At 47.2% G+C, this 14,252-nt stretch overlaps 1 protein-coding gene across 8 annotated transcripts in view; it reads right to left on the reverse strand.

Annotated features, from left to right (window-relative positions):
• LOC112262381 (F-box/WD repeat-containing protein 7) overlaps positions 1-14,252 on the reverse strand; it is a 199,343-nt gene that overhangs the window by 14,455 nt on the left and 170,636 nt on the right. For 5 of the 8 annotated variants that reach the window (XM_042329682.1, XM_042329681.1, XM_042329684.1 and 2 more), the window contains 4 exons: positions 11,125-11,259; positions 8,690-8,813; positions 8,302-8,441; positions 6,084-6,197 (listed from right to left, as the gene is read on the reverse strand). In XM_042329682.1, coding sequence (XP_042185616.1) covers positions 6,084-6,197; positions 8,302-8,441; positions 8,690-8,813; positions 11,125-11,259 — 513 coding nt within the window. The remainder of the gene's footprint in view (positions 1-6,083; positions 6,198-8,301; positions 8,442-8,689; positions 8,814-11,124; positions 11,260-14,252) is intronic. The other 3 variants (XM_042329683.1, XM_042329686.1, XM_042329688.1) reach the window with 1 other exon arrangement.

Raw genomic sequence — 14,252 nt, forward strand, 5'->3', positions numbered from 1 at the left:
GAGAGTGTGGGAGGGAGGGAGGGAGAGTGTGGGAGGGAGGGAGGGAGAGTGTGGGAGGGAGGGAGGGAGAGTGTGGGAGGGAGGGAGGGAGAGTGTGGGAGGGAGGGAGGGAGAGTGTGGGAGGGAGGGAGGGAGAGTGTGGGAGGGAGGGAGGGAGGGGGAGGGAGGGGGGGAGGGAGGGAGGGAGAGTGGGGGGGAGGGAGGGAGAGTGGGGGAGGGAGGGAGAGTGGGGGAGGGAGGGAGAGTGGGGGGGGAGGGAGGGAGAGTGTGGGAGGGAGGGAGAGTGTGGGAGGGAGGGAGAGTGTGGGGGAGGGAGTGTGGGGAGGGTGTGGGGGAGGGAGAGTGTGGGGGAGGGAGAGGGTGGGGGAGGGAGAGTGGGGGGAGGGAGAGGGTGGGGGAGGGAGAGTGTGGGGGAGGGAGGTGTGGGGGAGGGAGAGGGTGGGGGAGGGAGAGGGTGGGGAGAGGGAGAGGGAGAGAGAGGGAGGGAGAGAGAGGGTGGGAGGGAAAACATGAAAAGAGGGATGTCCTTTCAAGGACAATGAGGGAGGGATAAAGTGAATAAACCGAGAGAACAAGGTTTCCCCAGCACTGTGCAAATGGCCCCGTGACACACAGGAGAAGGGTGTAAACTCTACGTGATAAGACCTCCGCATGCATTCCTGGGTCTTGATGATACGGCCTCAGAAGTTTCTGTTTGACGGTCAACACAGACCGTGTTGATCCATATTAGTCACACTCTCAGCTGTGATTCCACATCTAGCTTGTGGGGACATGCCAGGTCTGGATACAACAATTAGTATGAACATAATAACATAGGCTAACAGTTTCTCACAACGACACACATGTCAAAACACAGTCTACAAAGATGAGACATGACCCCAATCAGAACAATCAAGATTAGATTTCAATCAAATAAACATTGAATGAAGAAAGAGGAGGAAGGGAAGCGCGACTAAGGTACACAATAGTACATTTTGGTAGACAGAAGGTGCTCTTTGGTAAAAGGGGTGAATTGGTTATAAAAAAGAAAGGAGGACCAAGGCACTCTTCATATAATTAATTAAAATGCCTTTATTTGTATGGCATGTTTAATAGAATCAAAGTAATAAAAAAAAAAACTACCTTTCTAATAAGTGTTCTGATACTTCTAGCTTGGAGTTGTATTTTTATGATAACTTAGCTACAGTATTTCACTTTTTAATGTGTATAGTATTGCTTACTAGGTGTTGTCCAATACATTTTCTAACCACTCCCTCTTCCAATTAGGGCTAATTGGAAAAGCTGTTCAAAAGAGGACATTGTATTATTTTCTTTGTACTCCCTGACAAAAGGCCATGCAGCCGAAACGCGTCGGATTTTAAAAAACATTGAATGTGTTGCTTCAGTTCAATACATGTAGTTCTCATATACAAGGAGATCAATGGCCTCATTATGAGGCATACACTCAATTAGTAATGTCTGGAGCTCCTCATGTTATTAGAGCTAGAGTGTGTGTGTGTGTGTGTGTGTGTTGCCTTTCCTCTCTGTAATAGAGGGAATCTGCCTGCCATTTCAGATCAGCCTGACAGGCAGCAGAGTGTGTATGACAGGCAGCAGAGTTGTCTGTTGACGGGCACAAGGACTTTCACTGCTCCAGCACACAGACAGACAGCCTTTGAAGCACTGGCTGCGTGTACAGTGTGTGTGTACCGTGTGTGTAGATCGAAGCTTGACAGCTCTCATTGAAAGCGAAGGGCAGCAAAGACAAAGGTGCAGGCCTCAGACGGACTCAGCAGCCAGCACCATATTCCACGACAACATCCGATCGCTAGGCTACTGAAGACAGACAGACTGAGGAAAACTAACAGACAATTTAAAAGTCTGGGGCTGCAGTAAGCAAAATGCTAATATGTAAAAAAAAAAAAAAAAAAAGAAAAAAAAAAAGAGCATCAACAATGAAGCCGAACCGAAGCAGCTCTCCGTCTAAGCCCAGACCATCATTTCACGGCATTGTGGTTTCTAGCCTCCTCTTCTTCAGTCTCAAAGCAAACGGTCTTAACAGAACTCCAATGGCGTCCTGTTATCTTACTTAACCGCAGAGCAATGCGGAATTCCAGGTTTGTGCTTCCCAAATGGCACCCTACGGTGGGCCCTGGTCAAAAGTAGTGCACTATAAAGGGCATAGGTTGCCATTTGGGACACAAGCCAGTCTCTCAAGGAGATGAGTAAGGAAGCGTTTGTTGAGTAATCTGCTGGTGCAATCATGTCTTGATTGCTCACAGTTGGGGTGTCCTGAATCACTCCCATACTGTATGATAGTACTGACGGAGTGAGAGAGAAACCCCTCTGGTATCTAAAGGACAAGAATAACAATCCTAGTCTTAGATAATGATGGAATCTTTCATTGGCGACATGAAAGGCTACATTCCACAACAGTGGAAGATCCATTATCTGATCTGAAGAATGTCTGCTGTGACGCACGATGGAAATGAAATGCTAAAGGTTGCTGGATGGGATACGCTGTACATGCGAGCCATGTCTAACAGGGAAAATCTATGGAGGACACGGCAGCACCAGACACATGCCTTGTTCTATTTTGTTCCAAGTGATGTATCAATGCTAGGTGCTACTTTGAGAAATGCAACTGGGGGACTGAACATGCCATAAAAGGAATAGAGGTCCATCACATTCGTTCTAAACAGTAGGCTTTGCACTGTGTTTTGTTCTCTACATTAGAACATGTTCAGCAGAATATTTCATTCACTTGACTACTCCCCTCTCTACCGGTCAGACACAGAACCCTCGCCAAAAGTAGTGCACTATATACGGAATAGGGTGCCATTTTGGACACAAGCTTGGTCTAATCACTGAATCCAGTGGCTGGGATAACGAAGTCATATTCAGACTGCACATCCTCTTTGGGACAGAGGAATTCAAAGCACTCGGGTTGTGACATTCCTGTCTGTGCCAGCTCATCTTTATCAAAATAAAAGCGTCCCCAAACCAAACAGTCCGGACCGAGACCTTGTGGGCCGCAGCTGAAGGACAACAGAACAAAAAAAAAAACATATCAATTGGAGATAGATGCTTCAGACGGACATGGAGGCCAGTCTAGAGAGGGAGTCAACATTGTCTCTCTGTAATATCCCAGTAAAACAACAACGGAAGAGCGAAAACCTTCTCAAAGTAGCACCCAGCATTGACACATCACTTGAAAGAGTGAAAAGCATGTCTTTCGAGGTCCATTTTCAAGCGTGGGTTTCTCTCTATCTCCTATTGATCCAGTGGTGAATAAGCCCTTAGTCTGGATGTTAGCTGCTGAAAGCTGGGCAGGAATAGGCTTCCCTGAGCTCCTGCGAGGCTGAAGGTTTACGCCACTTAAGCTGGGACTTGGAGTGGAACACCAAGGTAGGAGAGGAAACACACAAGCGAGGGCACACACACATACACTCCCGCGCACTCACCCCCACGCGCGCACGTACTCCCACACGTACTCCTACGCACTCCCACACACTCCCACCCACCCACACGTACGTACTCCCACCCACCCACACACACACACGCAAGAATAAATAAGAACACCCACAACCCAAGGTCAGACAATCTGTAAAGAAAGAGGAGAGAGAGAAGCTAAAGTCCTGTCTGGCAGCCAGGCAGACATTTTGGCTATTTGCTGTGGAAACAGAAGCAGGATCAGGAAGAAGAATCCGGTAGCAGCTCTGGACTATTCTTTGGCAGGGGTCATCCAGGGGTCAGGTCAAAACAAGCCTGGCTTGTCACGGCGAGAGATGATTGATGGTGAATGTAAGGGCACTGCAAAGAGCGAGAGAGCGCGAGAGAGCAAAAGAGAGAGCGCGAGAGAGCAAAAGAGAGAGCGCGAGAGAGCAAAAGAGAGAGCGCGAGAGAGCAAAAGAGAGAGCGAGAGAGAGAGCAAAAGAGAGCAAAAGAGAGCAAAAGAGAGCAAAAGAGAGAGCGAGAGAGAGCAAAAGAGAGAGCGAGAGAGAGAGCAAAAGAGAGCAAAAGAGAGCAAAAGAGAGAGAGCGAGAGAGAGCAAAGAGAGCGAGAGAGAGCAAAAGAGAGAGAGAGCGAGAGAGAGCAAAAAGAGAGAGCGAGAGAGAGAGCAAAAGAGAGAGAGAGAGAGAGCAAAAGAGAGAGCGAGAGAGAGAGCAAAAGAGAGCAAAAGAGAGAGCGAGAGAGAGCAAAAGAGAGAGCGAGAGAGAGAGCAAAAGAGAGAGCGCGAGAGAGCACAAATAAAGGAAATCTGTTTTTTCCTCTTCTTGCAATGGAGATCTATCCACCAGCGGTTTAACGACTAATCTAGGATCAGCTCAAATTGCTTCAGTCCTGACTTCAACAAACAAGAGCAAACTTACTAATCTGGCTCAGGCGAAGATGGTCTCTAGATTCTTCCAAACTGATTTAGGATCAGCACACCTTTCTACAGCTCTAACCTCGACTGTCATAGTGAAATGAACAAATCTGGCACAGGAACAGCTGGTTGGGGCATAAAAGGTAACCAACCACACGGCAGGGAGGGAGGGGTGGGGGCGGTGTTTGTGGATCCAGCCCAGGTGAATCGTGGGACGTGGGAAAAGAATGGCCTCGGGCCAGCTTGCTGGGTTACGATGACTAATCACGCACACACCTGTTCTGACCTCTGTCGTCACAGCATGATGTGAGCAAGTCACTGCAGCACTAACCTGAGAGTTACAGGTCATCCGGATGGACATTACCCTAATGTTGGTGGTGTGAAGAGAGACAATCCGCATGGCTTCACGATCAGATGCCCTTGGTACTGATCTGTTCACATCAGCACAACGCTGAGAGAGACCGACAGACTGTATAATCACTGCTTGGCTGAGTGCCCAATTCAATCAACAGGGAGGAAGCTTTTCTGCTGAGACACAACGCTGCCTCTTTTTTCAGTGTTTCATGCACCTGGGCACCACTGACGCATTCAGAGTGTATTTGTAATTGTCCATGCAAGGATAGAACCATGTCTGAAACGTGTTGTTCCTTCCCTTTAGTCGTTCTCCTTGCACTTTAAAAAGCCAGAGAGCTTTGTCCTAAAGGAGAAATGTCATTAAGAGCTCCAGTGAAAATGGAGTCGGCGACGACCAGGGAAGAGGTGATTTACAATACTCCCTGAGCCTCCCTACCTCTTGCTCTCCCTCTCTCAGCGAGGCCCACACCAACACCACCATTTTAGTAGACCCTATAAACCAGCAACACAAGGCACGTGTCCCGCATCAGTCCCAGCCATGAATACCATCAGCCCCTCCCTCGCCTGTCTGACGACACAGATCTTTCACTGGCTCTCCGCACAATGGCTAAGGCTGAATCACCAACGATAACCTGTCCCCTATGTAGTGCACTACTTTTGACCAGGGCCCATAGGTGGCTGGTCAAAAGTAGTGCACTACATAGAATAGAGAATAGGGTGACATTTGGGACAAAAACAAAATGCAGGAGGAGGGAAGAGAGAACAAAATGGATTCCAGACAATATGCTGCAGTATTGCAGGACAGGTGGTGTTATGTGCCAATGTTGAATGATGTCACTAATCAATTGCAATTTGGTCAGGGTCTCAGGGAGATTCTGGAGCATCAAGCGGTATCATTTGTATAAAATCTCCAGTATGCAGTATACTGTAGCCTATGAATTTGAGTAAACCTTAAATGCAAAAATCAATACAAACCCATGATCATGAATCTGAGGTATTGAGTGAAGACACACAGACATTTAAAGAGCTGCCATAGCATGTGGATTGACTTCCTGCTAACATGCTTCATTACAGATCAATGAGACGGTAATGAGAAATAGACCAGCTGTAATGTGTTCCTTCAGAACAGGAACTCATTACAATGTGTATTGTATTCCACATAACACTGAGATGCAGTGGGATGGAACAACCCATGAGACTTAGAGACACTATCACTTTTTAAACTCCTATTCATAATCTCCAGAACAAAACAATACCAATCTACCAGCACCATACCAGTCTACAACTGAGACAACTGAGATTTTCTACATTCTGTGGTCAAAAAGGTTTGGACTAGTTTCAATGTGGGGGTTGGAGAGCGAGGCATGAGTGACAGTCGTACCTTTCCTGTGACAGCCGACCAGACCTTGAGCGAGTTGTCGTCAGAGCCGCTGACGATGCGGTTACCACAGAACTGGAGGCAGGTGATGACATGGTCATCATGACCCTTAAGCACCTAGAGAGGACAGAGGGATGGAGAAGAGAAGAGGGAGGGAAGGAGAGAGAGATGGATGACAGGGAGAAGGAGAGGACGGAGTGAAGGAGAATAAGATAAAATGTCAAGAACCAAACAGGAACAATGACAAGGCTGCATTTCTCCAGAGATCAAAGACTTGAGGTAAATGTCACGACGGCGCTTTGCAGGTGTACAGAGACCCCCTGTTCAAAATTACTTGTGAGTGTGTGCGCGTGCGCGTGTAAACTCAGCTGTGAGTGTGTGCGCGTGTAAACTCAGCTGTGAGTGTGTGCGCGTGTAAACTCAGCTGTGAGTGTGTGTGTAAACTCAGCTGTGAGTGTGTGTAAACTCAGCTGTGAGTGTGTGTGTGTAAACTCAGTAAACTCAGCTGTGAGTGTGTGCGTGTGTAAACTCAGCTGTGAGTGTGTGCGTGTGTAAACTCAGCTGTGTGTGTGTGTAAACTCAGCTGTGAGTGTGTGTGTAAACTCAGCTGTGAGTGTGTGCGTGTGTAAACTCAGCTGTGAGTGTGTGTAAACTCAGCTGTGTGTAAACTCAGCTGTGAGTGTGTGCGTGTGTAAACTCAGCTGTGAGTGTGTAAACTCAGCTGTGTGTGCTCAGCTGTGAGTGTGTGCGTGTGTAAACTCAGCTGTGAGTGTGTGCGTGTGTAAACTCAGCTGTGAGTGTGTGCGTGTGTAAACTCAGTGTGCGTGTGTAAACTCAGCTGTGAGTGTGTGCGTGTGTAAACTCAGCTGTGAGTGTGTGTGTGTAAACTCAGCTGTGAGTGTGTGTGTAAACTCAGCTGTGAGTGTGTGCGTGTGTAAACTCAGCTGTGAGTGTGTGCGTGTGTAAACTCAGCTGTGAGTGTGTGCGTGTGTAAACTCAGCTGTGAGTGTGTGCGTGTGTAAACTCAGCAGCGTGTGTAAACTCAGCTGAGTGTGTGCGTGTGTAAACTCAGCTGTGAGTGTGTGCGTGTGTAAACTCAGCTGTGAGTGTGTGCGTGTGTAAACTCAGCTGTGAGTGTGTGCGTGTGTAAACTCAGCTGTGAGTGTGTGCGTGTGTAAACTCAGCTGTGAGTGTGTGCGTGTGTAAACTCAGCTGTGAGTGTGTGTAAACTCAGCGTGTGTAAACTCAGCTGTGAGTGTGTAAACTCAGCTGTGAGTGTGTGTGTAAACTCAGCTGTGAGTGTGTAAACTCAGCTGTGAGTGTGTGTGTAAACTCAGCTGTGAGTGTGTGCGTGTGTAAACTCAGCTGTGAGTGTGTGTGTGTAAACTCAGCTGTGAGTGTGTAAACTCAGCTGTGAGTGTGTGTAAACTCAGCTGTGACTGTAAACTCAGCTGTGAGTGTGTGCGTGTGTAAACTCAGCTGTGAGTAAACTCAGCTGTGAGTGTGTGTAAACTCAGCTGTGTGTGCGTGTGTAAACTCAGCTGTGAGTGTGTGCGTGTGTAAACTCAGCTGTGTAAACTCAGCTGTGAGTGTGTGCGTGTGTAAACTCAGCTGTGAGTGTGTGCGTGTGTAAACTCAGCTGTGAGTGTGTGCGTGTGTAAACTCAGCTGTGAGTGTGTGCTCTAAACTCAGCTGTTCTAATTCAAACTCAGCTTATATACAAAACTCAGCTCTCAGTGTGGAGTGTTAAACTCATATAATGAAACCGTCTAATAAGGAACGAAGAAAGGCTTTAGATTCTAAGTTTTATACAAAACCACCAACTCCAAAGTTGAGAACTGAAGCAGAATTAAATACTGTGGGCTAATGATCATTTTATTTGCCACACAGTATTATCTATATTATAAACTGGGTGGTTTTAGCGCTAAATGTTGATTGGCTGACAGCTGTGGAATATCAGACTGCATACCACGGGTATGACAAAACATGCATTTTTACATTGGTAATCAGTTTATAATAGCAATAAGGCAACTCGGGGGTTTGTGGTATACGGCCAATACACAACGGCTAAAGGCTGTATCCAGGCACTCTGCGTTGCGTTGTGCCTAAGAACAGCCCTTAGCCGTGGTATATTGGCCGTATACCACAAACCCCCGAGGTGCCTTACTGCTTACTTATATAAAATGTTGAGAATAAGGGGAAGCAAAGACAAAATGTCTACCTTGGGTGATCGGAGGTCTCCTCTCCTCCAGTTGGTGTCTATCCTATGCTGCCTGATGTACGCACACTTCCAGGGGCTGTGGGTGAAGCCCGGCTTGGTGATTTTCCTCTTCTTGAAGGCTAGAGGCTCATCAATGCCTGCTTGTGGAGAGATGAGAGGAGAGGAGCAGTGTCAGTCCGAGACTGCGTCAGAACGCAGAATATCTACCGTTTGCTCAGGCCATTGTCAATCTAGTCTGACCATTGTTCAAGATTGATCATATTGGCCAATGCTGGTGTCAATCATGGTCTGAAACTACTTCAGCATGTTCCTTTTGGCCAGTGCTTGTGCCTGTCATGCCTGTATACCGGTTCAGTGATTCCTATTGGCTAAGTGCGTCTAGACTGACCCTCCTCCCGGCACTTCTCCCTCCAGAGGAGGTTGTCCTCAGCCAGGATCCTCCAGTAACGACAGGTCTGAGCGGCCTGCAGCAGGTCCTTGGGCTCAAGGAACGACAGCACATACAGGGCCAACTGACAGAGGAGAGGAAGGATGGAGGGAAGGAGAGAGAGAAAGGAGGAGAGAATGTTATTTTACAGCGTAAGGGCGTTGCCGTGGTGGAGTGGGTGGTCTGGGTCTAGTTGACCAGCCCCACACCTCCTAAAATACCAGTGCTCTATAATTCAATAGCAGTGCTCTACAACTCAAACATACCTCATCCCCAAGCCATTATTGACGATCCAGAGCAATTGAGAACGTTAGAAAGTGTTTCATCGATGCAGCACAGCAGAACCCCTGATTGTGTATTGAGTTGGTTACATAACAGGGTACTACAGGGTGTCTTCGTCTTACTACATGTCTCAGTCTCATCCATATATGGATACCACTGAACTGCCCCCAGGGCTTGTTCTGTTGCCGCTTCTTTACTCTGCCTAGTGCCTACCACACCCTATCACACTCCAGCCTGAGAGACAGAGAAAAATGAGAGAAAAAGAGCGAGAGAGAAAAAGAGCGAGAGAGGAGAGAAAGAGCGAGAGAGAAAAAGAGCGAGAGAGAAAAAGAGCGAGAGAGAAAAAGAGAGAAAAAGAGAGGAGAGAAAGAGAGAAAAAGAGCAAGAGAGAGAAAAAGAGCAAGAGAGAGAAAAAGAGCGAGAGAGAAAAAAAGAGAAGAGAGAAAAGAGCAAGAGAGGAGAGAAAAAGAGCAAGAGAGGAGAAAAGAGCAAGAGAGAGAGAAAAGAGCAAGAGAGGAGAAAAGAAAAAGAGCAAGAGAGAGAGAAAAGAGCAAGAGAAAAAGAGCAAGAGAGAGGAGAGAGAGAGGAAAAAGAGCAAGAGAGGAGAGAAAAAGAAGAGAGAGAGCAAGAGAGAAAAAGAGCAAGAGAGGAGAGAAAAAGAGCAAGAGAGAGAAAAGAGCAAGAGAGAGAAAAAGAGAGAGGAGAGAAAAAGAGCAAGAGAGGAGAGAAAAAGAGCAAGAGAGAAAAAGAGCAAGAAAAAGAGCAGAGAGAGAGAGAAAAAGAGCAAGAGAGAGAAAAAGAGCAAGAGAGGAGAGAAAAAAAAGAGAGAAAAAAAAGAGAGAAAAAGAGAGAAAGAGAGGAGAGAAAAGAGGAGAGAAAAGAGTGAGAGAAAAAGAGAGAGAGAAAAAGAGAGAGAGAAAAAGAGCAAGAGAGGAGAGAAAAAGAGTGAGAGAAAAAGAGCGAGAGAGGAGAGAAAAGAGTGAGAGAAAAAGAGAGAGAGAAAAAGAGCGAGAAAGAGCGAGAGAAGAGAGAAAAGAGCGAGAAAAAAAGTGAAAAGAGTGAGGAGAAACAGAGGAGAAAAGAGTGAGAGAAAAGAATGAGAGAGAGAAAAGAGAAAAGAGAGAGAGGAGAGAACAAATGGGGAGCAAAGCAGAAACAGCTAAATGGGAAGAAACAAGGTAACACAGAGGGAGCAAGACAGGCTGCCTGAGGCTCCAACCTCTGCTAAACAAGGCAACAGTGAGTGGGGAGCAAGACAGGTTGGCTCATGCTCCAACCTCTGCTAAACAAACAGTCTGAAGGGGCTTGGCCACTGGAGCAAGCTGAGGGGAGGCTATTTAGACTATTATGGAACATTCCAGACTACTTCCCACACATCTCCCTTCACACACTCCCTCCCCCATTACAGACTACTTCCCACACATCTCCCTTCACTCACTCCCTCCCCCATTACAGACGATTCCACATTTTGCCTTTCTCTTCCCTATTCCCCTCCCCGTCCAGACCTCCCTCACACCTGACAGACAGGAGGCAGGTGCCAGACTGAGACAGTCACTCTGATAAGGACCTCTCTGAGGAGTGACAGGAGGCTGTTTAAGATAGATCCCCTGAGACCATAGAGTCCTGAACAGAGACACATTGGCCCGGTGTTATTAGTCCTCAGTTTGAGTGAAGGGTGACACACCCACCGAAAGGTGCCATTAAGGCTATTTCCAATGAGTTAAGTGGAGATAAGAAGACAGCTCAGGGAGCTTTCAGTTCTCACCTCTTTGGGCAACAGGGATGGATGGGGAGATGAGAGCGTGCAGTTGGGGGAGTTAAAGAGGTGGTAAGGGAGCTTTGGTTCTCACTTCTTTAGGGATTAGAAAGCGAGAGGGAGGAGGAAGGGGTTAGAAAGCAAGAGGGAGGAGGAAGGGGCTAGAAAGCGAGAGGGAGGAGGAAGGGGCTAGAAAGCGAGAGGGAGGAGGAAGGGGCTAGAAAGCGAGAGGGAGGAGGAAGGGGCTAGAGAGCGAGAGGGAGGAGGAAGGGGTTAGAAAGCGAGAGGGAGGAGGAAGGGGTTAGTAGCCCCTTCCTCCTCCCTTTCTTTCTATAAAGAGCTATAAAGGGGTTGTCACCTCTTTGGGCAGCAGGGAGATGAAGTCGCGTTGGAACTGCGGCTCAATAACCTGCATCATGTGTTTGACATGCGTGGGCTCACAGCTGTCGATCAACTCATCCAGCGCCATGAGCTTCTCTGGGCCACTCCAGCTCTGAAAAACACACAGGAGGACGAGGGAGAGTAGGGTTAGATGGGATGTGTCGATGGTACACTACTCCAGCTGTGGAATACACAGGACCGGTCAGGAGAGAAGTACATGGAGAGGACTTTATATGTTGGTTATGTTGATGGTACTTGATTGTAAAAGTAGTTGTTTTTAGTGTGTGTTGCGTAAAAGGGTGCTTGCTGTAAGTGTGGTGGAATGTAAAAGTGTTTGAAGCCAATTTGCATAGGTGTAGAAGTGTGTATATTTGTGTGCCAATGCATACACTATATATACAAAAGTATATGGACACCCCTTCAAATTAGTGATTGGGCTATTTCAGCCACACCCGTTGCTGACAGGTGTATAAAGTCGAGAACACCGCCACGCAATCTCCATAGACAAACACTGACAGTAGAATGGCCTGACTGAAGAGCTGTGACTTTTAACGTGGCACACCGTCATAGGATGCCACCTTCCCAACAAGTCAGTTCGTCAAATTTCTGCCCTGCCAGAGCTGCCTCGGTCAACTGTAAGTTCTGTTATTGCGAATTGGAAACATCTAGGAGCAACAACTGCTTGGCCGCAAAGTGGTAGGCCACACAAGCTCACAGAACGGGACCGCCGAGTGATGAAGCACGTAGTGTGTAAAAATAGTCTGTCCTTGGTTGCAACACTCAATACCTAGTTCCAAACTGCCTCTGGAAACAACGTTAGCACAAGAACAGCTCCATGAAATGGGTTTCCATGGCCGGGCAGCTGCACACAAGAGTAAAATCACCATGCTCAATGCCAAGCATCAGCTGGAGTGGTGTAAAGCTTGCTGCCATTGGACTCTGGAGCAGTGGAAGCATGTTCTCTGGAGTGATGAATCACGCTATCTGGCAGTCCGACAGATAAATCTGGGTTTGGAAGATACCATGAGAGCAGCACCTGCCCCAATACATAGTGCCAACTGTAAAGTTTGGTGTAGGAGGAATAATGGGCTGGGGCTGTTTTTCATGGTTTCGGGCCCCTTAGTTCCAGTGATGGGATTATCTTAACACTACAGCATACAATGACATTCAAAACAATTCTGTGCCTCCAACTTTGTGGCAGTTTGGGGGAAGGCCCTTTCCTGGTTCAGCATGGCAAAGAGTTCCATAGAGAAATGGAATTTGACTGGTCTGCACAGAGCCCTGACCTCAACCCCATCGAACACCTTTGGGATGAATTGGAACGCCGACTGTGAGCCGGGCCTAATCGCCCAACAACAGTGCCCGACCTCACGAATGCCGTTTTGGCTAAATGGAAACATGTCCCCCGCAGCAATGTTCCAACATCTAGTGGAAAACCTTTCCAGAAGAGTGGAGGCTGTTAAAGCAGCAAAGGGGGGGACCAACTCCATATTAATGCTCATGATTTTGGAATAGAATGTTCAACAAGCAGGTGTCCACATACTTTTGGTCATGTGTACGCAAGTGAATAACACATTCCCTCAACAGAAGCCAGTTAGCCCAAGGCACCTCGCCGCTAACTACACTGGCAACAGGCACATTAAGAGGCCATTTCCACATCAAGCGCCTGGCCTTCATCAGCACTGTTATTACCTAGCTATGCTCCGTTGGGGGATTTCTCCTGGCTGAATATTCAGCACCACTCACAGCCTGAAGCTCAAAGCCAAACTGTTGAGCTTAGCTAGCAAAGGCTGTAGTTGTAACTAGACCAAGTGTCTAGATGCTGGGGCCAACGTTGTTTTCCCTTTGGGAGAGCGCTCAAATGTAACACAGTGATTATAAGAGAGAAGGATGGAAAGCATTGGGCATGTAAAGCATCTGTAATTTGGCAGTTAGACTGACGCCACCGGAGGAGCTGGCTGTGCCGGTAGTTAGGAAGGTAATCAGGGAGTTGGGTTCAAAGCAGTACTCCTCGAACCAGGGCAAAGGGTTGGATTACTGAATGGTTACTCAGCGCTGGCTGGCAGGCGACTTAACACCCATTGGTTATGCCTCTGGGAATTAGCTTTCTGGGTAGAAACACCGCTAGCTACAAAGCTTGCTTATGCTTGGCGGGTAAAGCACCGAATGAAGGCACTGATTACAAAGCATGGGTCAGTCAACCCTGGTTTTCAACCAGACGACATAAAACCATGTTTCTTTCCAGTGTTATGACATTTGGATAGCATTATCGTCTGGCTTCACTCATCTTAAAACCTCTTAAAGAGGCTTCATTGAATTTCTCTCTCACTCCACAGGAAGCACAAAAGGGGCTGAGCATGCCAGGACAGGAAAGAGAATGTACAGAATGCACGTTGGTGGGTTTAGCTGCGTCTAATACAGGCTGTCAGACGAAAGGCAAAAATGGGGCCATAGCAGGTGAACTACGTCAATAGTCTCTCTCTCTCACGCTCTGTCAAAAACTCACACACACACACAGAGGGCGAGTTCTCACATGGACAAGTTATTTCACAGGATTAGTGGTTTTTGGGAATGATTAAGCGATAAATGCAATGTTACAATATTTGACAACAGATGTCTGACTGAATTGTTTGATGCCGTGCCATGTCCCGGAGAGGCAGGTACTGATCTTACAGGTAGTTGTTGCAGAAGTAAACAGAGCGGAAAAGCCCGACCTTGAACGCAACATTGTTCTAAACAGCTGCGGAATCTTAACATCCTGAAGTAAGACTTACGGGCATCCAATTGTTAAATGAACTTGGCCTGACATCTCTATGCTGCAGTCTGGCTTCTGTGGCTGTAAATCGCTACAGGATGGGATTGCATTTCACAATAGCAGTAAACTGGTTTATTCACCAAACAGAGACGTGAAGAAAGTTAATCACCGCAATATTAGCAGAAAGATGTTGCCGACAGGAATGTTATTAGCAAATTGCCATTTTTCGAATAAAAGATTTCTTGACATTTTGTGGCAGTTAGGCAGCCATTACCTTCAGAGAATGCTTTGAAGACGGAGCTAAAGCTCTAATTTCTTTCCTGTTTATTTCCCCAAAGATTTGGCCTTTA

This window comes from Oncorhynchus tshawytscha, linkage group LG11 (assembly GCF_018296145.1).
Source record: "Oncorhynchus tshawytscha isolate Ot180627B linkage group LG11, Otsh_v2.0, whole genome shotgun sequence".
Taxonomy (NCBI): domain Eukaryota; kingdom Metazoa; phylum Chordata; class Actinopteri; order Salmoniformes; family Salmonidae; genus Oncorhynchus; species Oncorhynchus tshawytscha.